This window comes from Ixodes scapularis, unplaced genomic scaffold (genome assembly GCF_016920785.2).
Source record: "Ixodes scapularis isolate PalLabHiFi unplaced genomic scaffold, ASM1692078v2 PGA_scaffold7__128_contigs__length_106722199, whole genome shotgun sequence".
NCBI classification, from domain to species: domain Eukaryota; kingdom Metazoa; phylum Arthropoda; class Arachnida; order Ixodida; family Ixodidae; genus Ixodes; species Ixodes scapularis.
In genome coordinates, this window is record NW_024609882.1 from 70,951,275 (window position 1) to 70,965,903 (window position 14,629).

General features: G+C 40.0%; 1 protein-coding gene across 1 annotated transcript in view; it reads right to left on the reverse strand.

The window, feature by feature from the left end:
• The window catches only part of LOC8038861 (arginase-1-like), a 48,250-nt gene that overhangs the window by 7,212 nt on the left and 26,409 nt on the right, over nt 1-14,629 (reverse strand). The window contains exons 6-10 of the mRNA XM_040504513.1: nt 14,106-14,196; nt 8,277-8,333; nt 7,497-7,601; nt 4,084-4,160; nt 880-939 (exon numbers count right to left, since the gene is read on the reverse strand). Coding sequence (XP_040360447.1) covers nt 880-939; nt 4,084-4,160; nt 7,497-7,601; nt 8,277-8,333; nt 14,106-14,196 — 390 coding nt within the window. The remainder of the gene's footprint in view (nt 1-879; nt 940-4,083; nt 4,161-7,496; nt 7,602-8,276; nt 8,334-14,105; nt 14,197-14,629) is intronic.

Genomic DNA, 14,629 nt, shown 5'->3' on the forward strand with positions numbered 1-14,629 from the left:
AGCATATTTTTGATTATTTTCTCTTTGGACAGATCACGTATGATAATGAAAAGTGCCCCTAATATATTCCAAACGTGGCTCTTGATTATCGAAGATGATGATGATGATACCGCGTCTGTAAAGCTAATAAACAAAAATAATATATATATATAAATTATTTTTGTTTATATATGTATATAAATATATATATATATACATATATATAAAATATTTTGTTTATATATATATATATATATATATATATATATATATATATATATATATATATATATATATATATATATATATATATATATATACATGGTGTCCAAAATAACTTGCTAGAAACTTTACAAAAAAAAAGGAAAAATTGAGAGCTCTGCGCGAGTGACACCAACAGTCTGTGATCAGCGAACGTGTTAAGTAAGTGACCGTGTTTTTTGTTGTACGCCTATTTATTTAGGCAATTACGGTTGAATAACTATTTTTTTTTTAATTATTCTTTTAAGAGCCGACTTGTAAATTGAATAGCTGAAGGACGCAATGGTGAACACCCAATTAGGGCGTTTGCTTCCTACACGATACATTTTGCGCGCTTCTTTTTATACGCATAAAAAGAATGCCCGAAAAATATAAATCAGTTATACCACGTGACCACGCGCCCGCGCGTCGCATTTGCGGCGCTGTCAGAGGTGCTTTGAAGAACCGAAGTTCACCTCATCGTTGCTGCGCTGTTCGAGACAGGGCTTTGCGGCAGCACATGCTCGCGCTTATCTTAGGGAACTACCCCAACGCGAAGCCCTGTCTTCTGTCGTCGTGTGTTTGTTTTATTTACCCATGTGACAGTAAATCAAATATTTTTTATTTCAATTGATTAGAAATAATAGAGCAAGGACTTACCAGATCTGTGCACCTCTTCAGCTATAACGAGCGCATCTCGCATGGAAAGACCGCCTATCACTGTAAATAAATAAAGCTTATCAGACGTTTTCTTTGCCATCCAATTATAGGTTCACAGCTATAATTCCCACTTTACGCTGATCACGGCGCTTTTTTTTTCTTAAACATCCCGTGGTAACAACATATCAATCATGTTCGTCCCGTTGAATTTATATTTTGCACCATCCCCGACAGCACGCCGAACAAACGCAAAACGTGGCCCAATTTTTGAAATACTATAGGTCTCACTTAAATCTGATACGTTTTGCTCCTAGAAACTAGTTCGTCCGAGTGTACTTTTTTTTTTTTGGTTCGCCATGGCAACGAGTTGAGCGCGTAATGTGCCCCCTGTTAAAAATTTTGGAGGGTTGTATTTGGCACTACAGTCACAAGCTATTCGGTAAAAAAAGCAAGAGTTTGTTTTTTTACCGGCTCAGCGGAATTTGATAGATAATCTAACTACGAATTTGTCAGTCAGAGATTGTAAGCGCCTGTTGTGACAGACCCATGCGAAAGTTTTTAGGCTACTTTATAAAGTTAACGTATGGTGATATCCCATATTATTAAAAAAAATATTAATTGTCAGTTACTTTTACAAGAAAAAGATTCGTTGTGAGGTATTTCGTGAGGCTTCCAAGGTGGAATGTAAAAAAAAAAAAAAAGCTCGAGATACACCTAAACATTTCTTATGGGTTGTGAATGCGAAAGCATACAAGCCGCTCTTCCGCTCTCTTATTTCGTCTGCTGCGTGCTTTTCGTCGCCGGTCAGCGCGCGCGAGCAGCGCGCTGAACTTGGACGCTCTGTGTTAATGGAGCTGACGGACACGCAGCGCCATTGGGTGAGCGGTCGTTGCAACTGACGCGCAGCGCCCAATGAGAGCATCGTCGACTCGCGCAAGCCAATGGAACGGAAGGATAGACCAGCTTTAATCCGCTACTTTGGGATTGGGGAATGTAGGTGCCGTTGGCTAGATTTTCGCGCGGTTTCATAGCCGGGAGCTGGCTTCACTTGGAGAAAGGATTTAAGGTGCTGTTTGGCTCGGCTCGCTCTATGGGACAGTTAATGCATTAATATAGGTAAATTATTAACCCCTTAGGCCTTGATCTTCTCCAGATTTTGCCGCTAATTGCAAAACGAAGCCAAACTTGTCTTTTTCCTCTCCTACTAACTAACCTTGTCACGGCACGGGCAAAGGTAAGTACACAAGCGACCCTGGCAAAATCAGGTTCAGGAGTATACAGTCGTATTTGGCAATCTCTCCTACGCGTGGTACTATTCCTTTTTACTTGTGACTCGTGTCGCCAGTGATAAACACTTCTCGGATTGCTAAAACACATCCATCGTATTCCTTGGTACCTAAGTGTAGCACGCTCTCGTGTGGTGTTTTTTCCCGGCGCCGCCCTCTTGTCGTGTGCTCTGAAGCCACTTGATGTGTTCCTATTAATTTTATAAAAAAGCGTCAAATGCGCCAAAGCACGAGGTCTGCGCCTCGTGCAGCTCTAGAAAACAAATGACAGCGAAGCACATGATATGAGCGGCCCCTGGAAGCGAATAGCGCGGACCACTCTATCAGAGAACGTGCTTTTGCATGTACGAACAAAACTGGTTTTAAAAAGCCCCGCGTGCGGCGGGATTTTGAAGCTCCTGTCCATGCACTCTACCGATCGCCACGTAATAGCCAAAAAGCCGCACATAAGCTAGAACTACCACGTATCAACTAGAGATCCTTAAGTAAAGCTCGATTTGGCCACTTGTTTGGCAATACGCTCCCAGAGTTGCTAGTTGAATACTGAAAAAAGACAAGACGTGAAGATTAACTGTAGCTTTTTCTGCGGGAACTGAGACCCCAAGAAGGTCAGGCGACCACGAAACAGTTAGGCGGTGAAAACTAACTCCTGTACTTCTTTAAGAATTTAATGCCTAGATTTCCCGACTTCTGTAAAATAATACAAAGCATGGTTGATAATGCAAGATTGGATATCTTTCTGGATATATCAAAAAAAAAAAAAAAAACTGAAAACCTCTTTGCGGTAATCTTTCCGTCAAATCGAATATATCATAGAAACTAACAATTTGCAGGTTAGAAAGGCGAAATAAATTTTAGAAAAAAGGGTGTGTGTCTTGAAAATATACTCAATGGTAAGAGCGCAGGGTCAGTGGTCCTCTGGAGAGGCTACTTCAGTTTCCTTTGAAATCTCGTACTACAGAAAAAGGGGGTTTAACTTTCAGCTCGTCGAGGTTCGTTTTCGACAACCGATCTCGGTAACTCATGATCACCGCAGGAGTTATTGGCTGTCTTTTGTTTGGATTATACTATTTGAATAGAACACCAAATTAAATACAAATCTGAGATTCTAACAAAAGAAAATAACGCCGATAAACCGAATTGTCAGTGAAAAATGAACTCCGAAATGTGCCCCTCAAATTTTTCAATAAATAATATTCGAAAACATGGAATCCTAGATTTACCTTGGCTTCTTTCGGTTGTCAAGTGCCTAAATTGACCGTAGAAACTAAATATTTTTACAGGATGTGTGCTGACTGTTACAACAAGTGTTTGTTTTAAATAATTCAATAATAAGTAAGAGATATAAAGAATCTTTTAAAATGATTGGTGTGAAAAGAATACCTAATATAAGTGTGACTATTCAATGTTCAAAAATACTCTAACACTTCGATATTATATACCAACTGCCTTGAAACTTACCGTCGAGGTGGGCACTAATAAGTAATTTACAATATATTCACGGCAGTGAATGTTTTTTTTTTAATAATATTGAATATATCAGGTGATACAACCAAACCGTAATTCTTCTATACTGAAACTACGTTACAATCGCGTCTTGAAGTAAACCAGTGTTTGCAATTTTAACGTTGTATTTTGCTTTGAAATGTTTTTATGGGGTGCTTGATACAGCAGAGAGACAACGAATAAAGTAATGCATTTAAAGGCGTATAATCATATTTACTGCGCAGAAGTCAATTTGAGTTGATAAACCGCGGAAAGGTCAAATCCTGAAAAAGAACTAACGTGAGAAATTGATATGTCATGGAATTTAATTTAAGTGTTTTGCCGGCATCTGAACTATACGCAGTTTAAATATAGTAAGATATATATTTATATATTATTTCTTGTCAAAATGTCCAAATGGGGAGTACATTACCCGGTGTTCCTGTGCTTGGAACAGTAAGCATATCAATGGAATCAATGTCGAAACTGACGTGCAATGATCTCGTCCCTCTGAAAAAGATCCAGTACATATTTGTTTATCTGCTAGATAATACTTTAGGTCCCTAAAGAGGGACTATGCGAGAACTGCGCTGCAAAAAAATAAACGCCAAAAAATACGCAGTACAATGGAAGTCAACCTTGAAAACCAGAGAAAGATCGTTTAACGCTCTGGCAGTCATACGTTTTTGGACATTCTAAAATCTAAACATGACGTGATAAAGTTAAATAACTCAGTAGAAACAACAGTTATAACAATGATTCTATTAGCTGCAAATACATACATTTCACGTTCGCGTTCAGATGGAGAATAGATGCGAATGCACCGACTGTTAGGATCAAATTTCTGTGGCATTTAAGAGAAAGGTAGGGCCTTCTGTTAGCGAAAAACAAGTAATTCCGTTCTTTTTTGGGGGGTTTTGGTTGCACTTTTGATATTTGCGTGAGATACGCGGATTTGGTACAGTTCATCACTTCGTATGAGGATCGCGGTTAGGGTTGCTGAACCGCGATTGCCGAGCATGCAAGCAAGCTTATTCACGTCTCATTCCCTACGCTTACCTCGTTTCTAAACACAAGCAAAGCTTTGATTGAAACACACTTGCATTTCTGAGTCTATTAACAGGTGAACTTGTTTGATGCTGAATTCTTCAAGGCGGGTTTGATTTAACCGAAACAGGAGCGAGCAAACAGTACGCCGTGAAGTTAGAGAGCTCTTGGATCCCGTTCAATTTGACCCAAGGGTGATGACGGGGACGGGGGCGGGGGGGGGGGGGGGGGGGGAGGTGCTAGGCGAAGTACAGCTTGGAACACGTATAGCGAAAAATCGCTCTACAGAGCCCAGTGATCTTGGCCCCTGCCTGTTTGTATCTGGATGAACCTCGCACGGGATTGGGGTCGTGAGGATACCACAGTGACTCAGTTCCTTAACTACAGCGTGGAGCCGAGTCACACCCTGAATGTCTAAAAAACGTAACGCGGCTTAAATGTCCACGCAATAGGTAATTAGTGCTGGCTCTCAAGTTCACCAAAAAGTTGGTCAGGCTCTTTCTATGAGTTTTGTTGTATGTCAGCGTGCCTTCCAGTTTCGTGTTTTTGGCTTCGTATCCCGGGCCCTTCAAACATTGTTTCAAATACATTGTTTCAGCGTCACCATGCACGTTTGCATATGAAATTTACCCTCCGACCAGGTGCTTTTGTTTTCCGCGACCGCAACCAAGGACGGCGTGCACTTGGCCGTCTCGTCGTCGCACGTACCCTGCGCAGTATCTGTGTTTCTCTTTGATTGTCGTGCTCGTCCTTTCGTGCGGATCTGCCAAGCATGCATTTTGCACACCATATCACAGTATATTTAAGAGGAGATCCAACCGTCACGCCCCTAGTGGCTAAATTAAGAACTACATCGATAGGGACCACAACTAGCTAGATTATTTGTTTGTCTTTGAAACAGCGCTCGACCTACCTAGCCGAACGTTGGGTCAGCATTGGGGTAAGGCTCGTGTTCAGTCAGTGAAGCCGAACGTGAACGCAGCAAAAGCTTGGGCATATAAGCGGTGCCGAATGTTTGCCCCGCGCTCAATGGAAAAATTTGAAGTACAGAATCCAGATCATGCTCCCTGTGTTGGTAAACACGGCACTGGGGAGAAAAAAAAAAAAAACAAGACGTAGCGCCCCTTATCGTTTGATCTCCTCTACAATAGCGTGGAATGCCAACAGCATCTGAAGAAAACCCATTGTGTTGGAGACGTATTTGTGATCACTAGTCACGATTGAACTCACCTGCGTTGGCCTGTATTGCAAGCTCAGTGGGTGTAGTTCACAACACTGATATACTCTGGGATGGTTAAAACAGTAAATTGTTTCATAAAGGGAGAGACATCAAATATTCAAGAGAAGATATCTCTTTCACACTGAAACTCAACTTGCTTGTAAATAAAACCTTTTATCCTCGCTGGTAGCTTTAAAACGCATGATAGGGACTGTTTCGATCAAGTTTCTCGTTTCCTGATTCGTTCTCCGTTCTTATTTGATGCTCCCAGTATCCCAGAGCCTGTGAAGCGACAGTAAGGTGGACGGTAATTGACACATTCTGCCTTCCTTCAGATGTGGAGAGCGCCACCGGGACAGTGGGCGACGCCAGAACACCGCGGAAATAAGAGAGCGCGTGCCATTAGATCGCGCGACACGAGAGGGCTAAAGAACCGATTGATGGGTTGTTGCATCGCGAAAACTTTCTTTTACTCGTGACAGCAGCTTCACACAAAACAAAAACGCACGACACGTTGAAGAGATAGTCGAATCCCATCATAGCTTCAAGATTCATCTTTGTACGGAATTCCGTCCGGGACAATTTTGTTCGGGATCACTTTGGCTAGGATATTTTTTTTCTTCTCTGGCCCTCATAAAACAGCGTTAATGGACTGGGCTAATCATAGTCCAATTGGAATATTTGTTTGAAGTCGTCGTCAAACTTTTTTGAAGGTCATTATTTATATGCGGTTACTTTTGGGCCATTTTCAATTCTTGCATAGAATTCGCAGCAAATACCCACTAAATCAACTTTGAATGGTAAAACCATATGACGCAAATCTTTCAAGTGCAAAATATATCATCCTACCCACAGTTCCTACAAAAAAGCACAAGCGCGAAACAGGAGTTTCGTTGAGCTGACCAAAAACGTTTTATTATTGTCTTCATATTTTTTTTTCTCAAGTAGCGACCGCTTAGGTACAGTGGCTTATGTGGTTGTATATACCATACCGAAAAAGGGCCCCTGGCGGGTGTCATCTTCAGAGTTATTGCGCATGACGCGTGATTTTTTGGCTTTCCTAAGCGACGAACATGTGCGTGCTGGGGTGAGGAAATCGGACTCAAGGCAGAAAACCTGTCAATTTCGGACTGCAGTATTGTCGCGAATACCTTGCGCGAAACTCACCAAAGCGGGCATATGCGCTCTCGTGACGCGCGATCAACTGGTTGCGCCGGATCCTCGTGTCACACGCTCAAACGGCACACTATCTCCCGTCGAAGCTATCATGTGGTGCCCTTTAGAAATAAACAGCCCTTAAGATCTCATTGAGCATTGTGTGAAATGCAAACTGCGCGTGAAGCAACGCCAATGAGGAGTTCGTGTATTTTTGTCCACTGCTCGATATTCCCCTGTCCCGGGTTGTTGAGAATTGTGACGTCCGAGCCTACCTATATCAATATTCGAATACTTTGGATACTAATAGTCCGAAAAAAATGTTTCGTTATTGGAGTGATTTCAAATTAATGAAAACGTCTTGTCCTTTTAAAGTTAAAGCCTACTTAAGTCCGTTTGTAAAATAAAGCTGCTAGTAGACTTACTCGGGGTTGATTTGCGCGAGGGCCAGTCGAATAACCTCGGTGATGCCAATGCGGTCAACGTCTTCTATACTGTACAGTGTTATTCCCAGCTTATCCATGAAATATCTGCAAAAGTATGCGTTCATAACCCGCGGTTTGTGCAATCTGAACTTTGCAAACTAAAGACTAATAAAACGGTCATAAATAAATTTTTAAACGTTTAACTTCTTAGACTCATGCTTCCTCTCCCCCCCCCCCCCCCCCCCCCCCCGTATTTTTAGAGGGATCCCAACTTTCAGATTTTGGCAACAACTAGTTTACCATTTCGAGATCTTGCTCAACAGCGATGAGGAATTCAAGACTAGGGCATATATTTTGTCTTCAAATTCAGTTTCTCGATTCTGGTTACGTTCTTTGGAGGCTGGCAGTGATGTCAATATTTACCACATGTAAACTTGCCTGAAATTAGTCACCCAGGAAAAATACATCTTCCTAATACTAGCTTCAATACTGACGCAGAAGTACATGCGTACAAGCAGTGTAATGCACTCATAACACGTAAAAAATGATTTTTTTTTTCACAAACAATATTTAGTAACTGTCAGCTTAAGAAACATATTCCGTGCCGTATTTTGTTAAAACTTTTTCTTCTTGGTTTGTTATTTTGCAATAAAATGGGTAATATAGCTATTATTTTAGCAATAGAGCAATGATAAAATACTGAGCACTTGTCACATCCTGCATTTTTAAGATTTTTGTTACTGCAATGTGGAAAACATCAAACATATGAGCGTAGATTACCTTTCGTAAGGGTCAATTGCTCTCAAAGCGATGTAGGCAAAATTGTCTTTTCGAACACTGAAAGAGGAATCGGGCGTAAATTTGCAAGTTTTTATTTATAAGTTGTCTTTTCTCATGATCCATCGATGCGGTTTTCGAATCGGTGAACTACTACTGTCCGAAAAAACAATGCAACAATTTGGGTGACAACACCGTCCTTCTATCCTCCGGATTACGCCACAGCACAAGATCCCAGCAACGGGCGGTGCCAACACTACGGACTATCGGCTGCCCACAAGTCACACCAAAGGGCGGAACGGGCGGACCAGGATTATTTAGCAGCGATGGCTGCATCGTGATACAAACTGCTAACATCTCCCGCACGCTACTTGCGGGTTGGTTTACGGCTTTTTGTGTCCATGTTGCTAACTAAACCACTGTTGCTGCTGCCGCTGCTGCAGCCATTTTTTTTTTGTCTCTTGCTTACCCACAAGTACGTGCGCGGTTTTTAACATTTAAATACATAAAAACATGCGTGTTTCTTTGCGGTCTGAGGAATTTCCTAAAATAGGAGAACTCGTGCTGCTTGTACTACAATTGCTCACACCTCCTCGGTTCGTGTTACGGAATCACTGCCGACTGATTCCGTAAGTGTGGAGCTCAACATGGTTGAGCTTCGCATTTACGTGCGGAGCTCCGCTCTGCATGTAAGTGGGAAAAATCGCGGACGTCCAGAAGTAAAAAGAAAAAAATATAAATTCGACATGGTGGGCCAGCTTCGAGTATAAACATGAAAGAGGGTTCGCTCATGACGATTGAAGAGACGGTCGACAATATCGAGAAAACCGTCTAATACCTTTCAGACGACTATGATGACCTGCTCAAAACTAAAACTAAAATAAAACTAAAACAAAAGAAAAAATTGGAATACGTATAAAAACAGATCAAGATTCATAATCATAAAAGCGAAATAAAGCAAGTGAAACCCGATATTAACAATCCCGAATGAAGAAGTAGAAAATTAAACCTGGACTTTAAGGATTTGCCATAACCGCAAATTAAAACTCGCTTAAAAAAGTCCCTGAAATACCAGTAAACTTGGAAATGGCGCAGTTCGTTGAATCTGCTAGCACCGCAGTACACAAATTGCCCGAAAAGCTAAGGTGCCCGGAATTTTTGTTCGTTTTATGAAGCAGCGAACAAGAGATGCCTGACTCCATACCAAAGAAAAATGAGACGAAAATCAATCTGGCCCCTTCATTCTTCAAAACTTGATGAGGAAAAACAAGGCTCTGCTTCTATCCAAGAAAGTCTGGCCCCGTGACAAACGGTTTGATACGCGTGGTATCATAAAAAAAAAAAAAAATTATAATCCGAAAAAAAAAAGAAAAAGAAAAAAAAAATCGTGATACAGCTAACGTTGTAAAGGACAAGGACTAGAAACAGAGGAGTGAGGTAAACTTATAAAACTTTACTTTTTAATGTTTTTACCCTAAGATGGAAGATTGCATATTTTATTTTCTGCCCCGTGATTTATTACATCCTAATGAAGATGATTTGGATGTGCCTTTAATATATACTCAATTGAACGCGCAATCTGCAGAAAATAAATTTTCTGACCTTGAGCATTTGTTTTGATCAGTTAATGTTTCATTTAACATAATAAAGCTCACTGAGAAGTGGTACTGTATTTCTAAACCATACTACTAAGCGCGGTGTCGGCGTTGCAGTCTTCACAAATCAGGCGAGTTATCTGTGAATTACCCAGCGACTTTTCAACTGTTACATAGCTACGAGGTACTGTCATTGAAGGTAAACAAAACTATTGTCCCTGGTGTTTACCGTCCTCCTGATGGTAATATCCTGCAATTTTAATTTTGAGGAAATTTTGAATTTATAAAAGTAAATAGTTATATGTCATTTTCGGTGGGGACTTTAGTATCAACATGTTAATTGAGAATTATAAAAAAAACTGGAACTTATCATTCAAGCAAATGGCTGTTCAAATGTAGTCAATACACTAACACTAATCACTGAGATCGCTGAATTATTTATAGACCTATTCATAACAGACTTCGAATTATGTGTCAGAAACTCTGGAGCAGTCATTTTTGACATCACTGATCACCTGGCCAAATTTCAATGCGTTCATAAGTGCGTGATGAAACCAATAATACAAAAGGATGCTAGGTTTCTACTTATAACGAGTGGCCGGTTTGATACTGTTTGTGCTGGATTAAGCAACACTGATTGGAATGGAGTAATCGGTGAAGCCAGCCTACAGAACGCTTTTTATATAAATATCAATCAATTTAAACTCAGCTACGAAAAGATGCTCTTTACAGATCTATGACAGCAACAAAAAATCTTGAAAACCATTAATAACATCAGGGTGGCTTAGACAAGTTAAAATTAAACATTGCCTTTGCAAGACATTTCTAAAGAAAAGGAACCTAGATAATCTAAGGGTTTCTAAATTATATCGAAACTGCTTGAACGATAATATTAAAATGCTAGGAAACGCTATTACTTTGTGTTTTTGTTTAATACGGTGACTGACCGCATAGATATAACGGGGAGAAAGCTTAATTAGATCATATATCCTCAGCGTTCGACAACTGTTATCGTGAAATTTTTTGTGAACGGAATGGAATAATCTGCTCGCTCGCTTGCAAATGTTTTCAACAATTTTTATGAACTTTGTAACCAATCATCGCGACTTTAATACCTGTAGGTTGATTAACAAATAAACATGAGACCACAATCTACCTGAATCGAGTTACTCAACGCGAAGTAATGTCCGCATTTCTTAAACCAAACAACAGCAGCAAATCTGATAACGGAATTCAAATTACGCCAGTTAATCACTTTACTGAAGTAACTAGCTCTTGCAAAGTTCATATCTTTAACCTTTGTTTAGAAATTGCGATTTCCACCCAGGACGGAGGTAGCTTAAGTGACAGTTCTATATAAAAAGGGCAATAGAAACGACTTTCGAAACAATAGACCTCTTTCTGTTATTTATGTGTTTTCAATGGACTCTAAAGCATTTAGTGTAATCATCTTGTCAACTTTACAGAACAATATAACAATTTAACCGCTCACATTATGCGTTTCAAAACCTTGTTCCAGGGAGCTAGCTTTACTTTACCAAACTAATTTATACTGGACAACTTTGAAAACAACAAAACTAGCGCCATCGGTGTTTATGTTTGCTTTACAGAAGCATCATATTACTTAAACCGTAAACTACTCTTACAAAGGCTCAAGGCATAAAGCATAAAAAGAGAACCTTAACACAACTAAAGAGCTACTTGAGCCACCGGAAGCAGTACGTCCACATTAACGGTTATTTATCAGATGTAAATGATCTAACTTCGAAGGTGCTTCAAGGAAGTTGTTTAGGACCGTTTCTGTTTAATATATATATATATTCACAACTTAGTTAATATATACAACCAAGTCAAGTTTTGTCTCCAAGCTGACCAAACCAGTGTCTTCTATATGCTGGAACTGGGGATGAGATAGCTGTTATCGCAAATAACGTACTAGCAGAGATAGATTCATAGCCAAGCGCAAACAAGCTCCAAATCAACGCAACTAAAACAAAGGCTGTTTGCTTTCGACCTATATACAAATTCGTTGAAATTCCAGCAAGTGTGAGAATGGTCTCCTTAATAACTGAGGTTGTTATGCCATTTAAAACACAAGAAGTGTATTTTTCGAAAATATATATACTGGGATAGTCACGTTGATTACATCACATCAAAGCTAAGTGGCGTTGTAGTTTTATGCCTCGGCATGGGCTTATATATTTTTCTTTCAGTGTTAAACTACTTCGGTGAAAGTCATTATTTTATTCTCATCTAAACAACTGTAGTTTTATTTGGTAAATAACCAAAGGCTAGTACCTTCAGAAAATACATCATTTGCAAAAAGGCTCTAAACTGATTTGCAATGTCGTCTGACTTTCTCACACAATTTTCTCAATCTGAACGTAATGAAAATATTCACATTCTAGAATTTACGTTATGCAGCAAATATAAGGCAAGATGTAGAAAAAAAAGAGGCTGTTTCGTTTCTAGCGTCTCTGCAGAAAAAAAAATTGATTGAAATCGTGATTTTTGGAGTTAGGTTTACTGAAAACTCCCGCTTCAGTGATGACATTCAGATAATCAAGGTAATCCTCCCGAACTTACTCAATAGCTCAACCTTAAAGGGGCACTGCCTCGTCAAAACCATATTTTAATATCCGAAACGATTAAACACAATGCCTGGGCATTGCCCTCAAAATTCCGAACTTGGCAATTCAGTATTTGTGAAGTAAAAAAAAAACCTTTTTCGAAACGTAGAATTTTAAGGTTCCCCGCGATCCGCGCCAGTGCAGTGACGTAAAATTTTGAGCCGTCCTGCGAGTCAAATTTCTTTGCGCCTACGAACCACCGCCGCTCGAAATATTGTGTTCGCCGGCGTCCCGCGAACATCCGGCTGCGAGTAGACGACAATTGACTTTTCAGTTAGAAGTTATCTTGTGGCCCTTTCAGCGACCTCAAATTCTTTGAAACGGTGCGAGGTTGAAAAGAGCGCGCAGTGGACTTTTGTGAGTGACGCGAGGTGTCACGTCGCGCTGGTTTTGCGTGAAAGGCTGCCCCGGCGGAGTCACGACCGAAACCACATACAGAGGCACGAAACCCATTAGTTTTGACAGTTTTACGATTTCTTTTTCGAAGTCTGAGGGGTCGCCGGGAACCCAAAAAAGACACATTCGTCCGATTCCCCGGCTTACCGATCAACTTGTGCTACACGCGTCGAGCGCCCCTATGTTTTCAGAGGGAGGATGAAAAGCCAGGAGGCGACATCACTTCGGACTACGATTTTCGGTATTTTAAACAGAACTTCCGTAGTGTGTTTGCAATTGCGTTAAAAACATGTTTACGAATTCCGCTATTAAATATTTGCATCATATTATTAAAAAAATAAAGATATTTGAGTCATCAATGCCTCTTCAAACCACATGGATAGAACAAAGTTTTCCCCCGAAGAATTACGGTCTTATACACTACTGTTGCATTTCTATGGTTTTTCTTGCTTTGCTGTTTTTTGTATACACTGTTCTCTTCATTAGTTAATATTGTAGTACTTTTTTTAAAGATATGCATAACATGTATCACGTCTGTGAGTACTCGGATTGCCGCGGCTGCTGAAACTTTTGTGGTACTGGGAAACCACGAAGCGTTATGTGCCGCTTTTTTTTTCCAGCCCCCCACCTTTGTAAAAATGGTAAATAAATATTAAAGGGGAGTCCACGTCTGCGTGCTATTTTTACATGAGAAGATTTACAAAATTGCTTCAACAGACCACATTTTTTGCTTGAACTTAAAGTTTTATATAATAACAAACCTATATCTATGACGCCACTCCTTTCTTTAGCTCCAGGTAAGGTGCCAGCGGTTATAGTATATGTAAGGTGCCATGTACTATATAAAGCCTGCACATGAAGAAATATACCGTATTTATAATCTGTTAAGCTTAAAAAACGCCCCGAGCTCCTTAGCTTTTTATAACCTTAAACAAAAATATGATGTTGGTTGATACTCATATGCAAGAAGCAGACGAGGAATATTCCTACATTGAGGGATTTGAGACAAAGGTGTCGTACGTCTCCATTCGATTAATGGTTCAATTAAAAAAAGTTCAATAGTATTTTGGGTAAGAGCAGTGTGTTTGGTACTAGTAAACAATGTTTACTCTAATGTTATTAATACATAAAGTAAATAAAATAGACTGGTTTCTATTCGTGTTTAATCCAGGAAAGCAGTATGAAATAAACAAATAAATGTAAGGGCTCACCAGGGTTGAATCCATTCCATACCCGTGGGCTTTCTCAAGAACGGCTTCATTTCGTGGAGGAGAAATGCAAGAGGCATTCCGTGTATGTGGCCTGGGTAGGAATAACTTAAACGTAACGTGATCACCGAAAAGCTTGTGCGTTAAGGGTAAGACACTTGATATCGCTGAATTGACATTTCGTTTTTCGGCGTTTCGTTTTTTTCTAAAATAGTGCCGTCAGTGTCAATATGTTTGCTGAGGCACTATATAAACAATTACCTGAAGTTAAAACGCAAGGATCCCGGTATACTATTCAACGCAACATATTTCCATCTGAAAATGCTCATGGCATTTTTTCTTTCCACGTCTTTTCAGAGCATTCCCGAAACCCGAATTTGTGAAGCATAAATGCCAAGATATTTTCTTTGGGAACAAACATAACATCGCGCTGCTTCACAATATAAACACCAAAATGAACGATTCTTTAATTGGAAACGATGATCACGCCAGTAAATTGACTCTCGTGCTAACATACTCTTTATTAT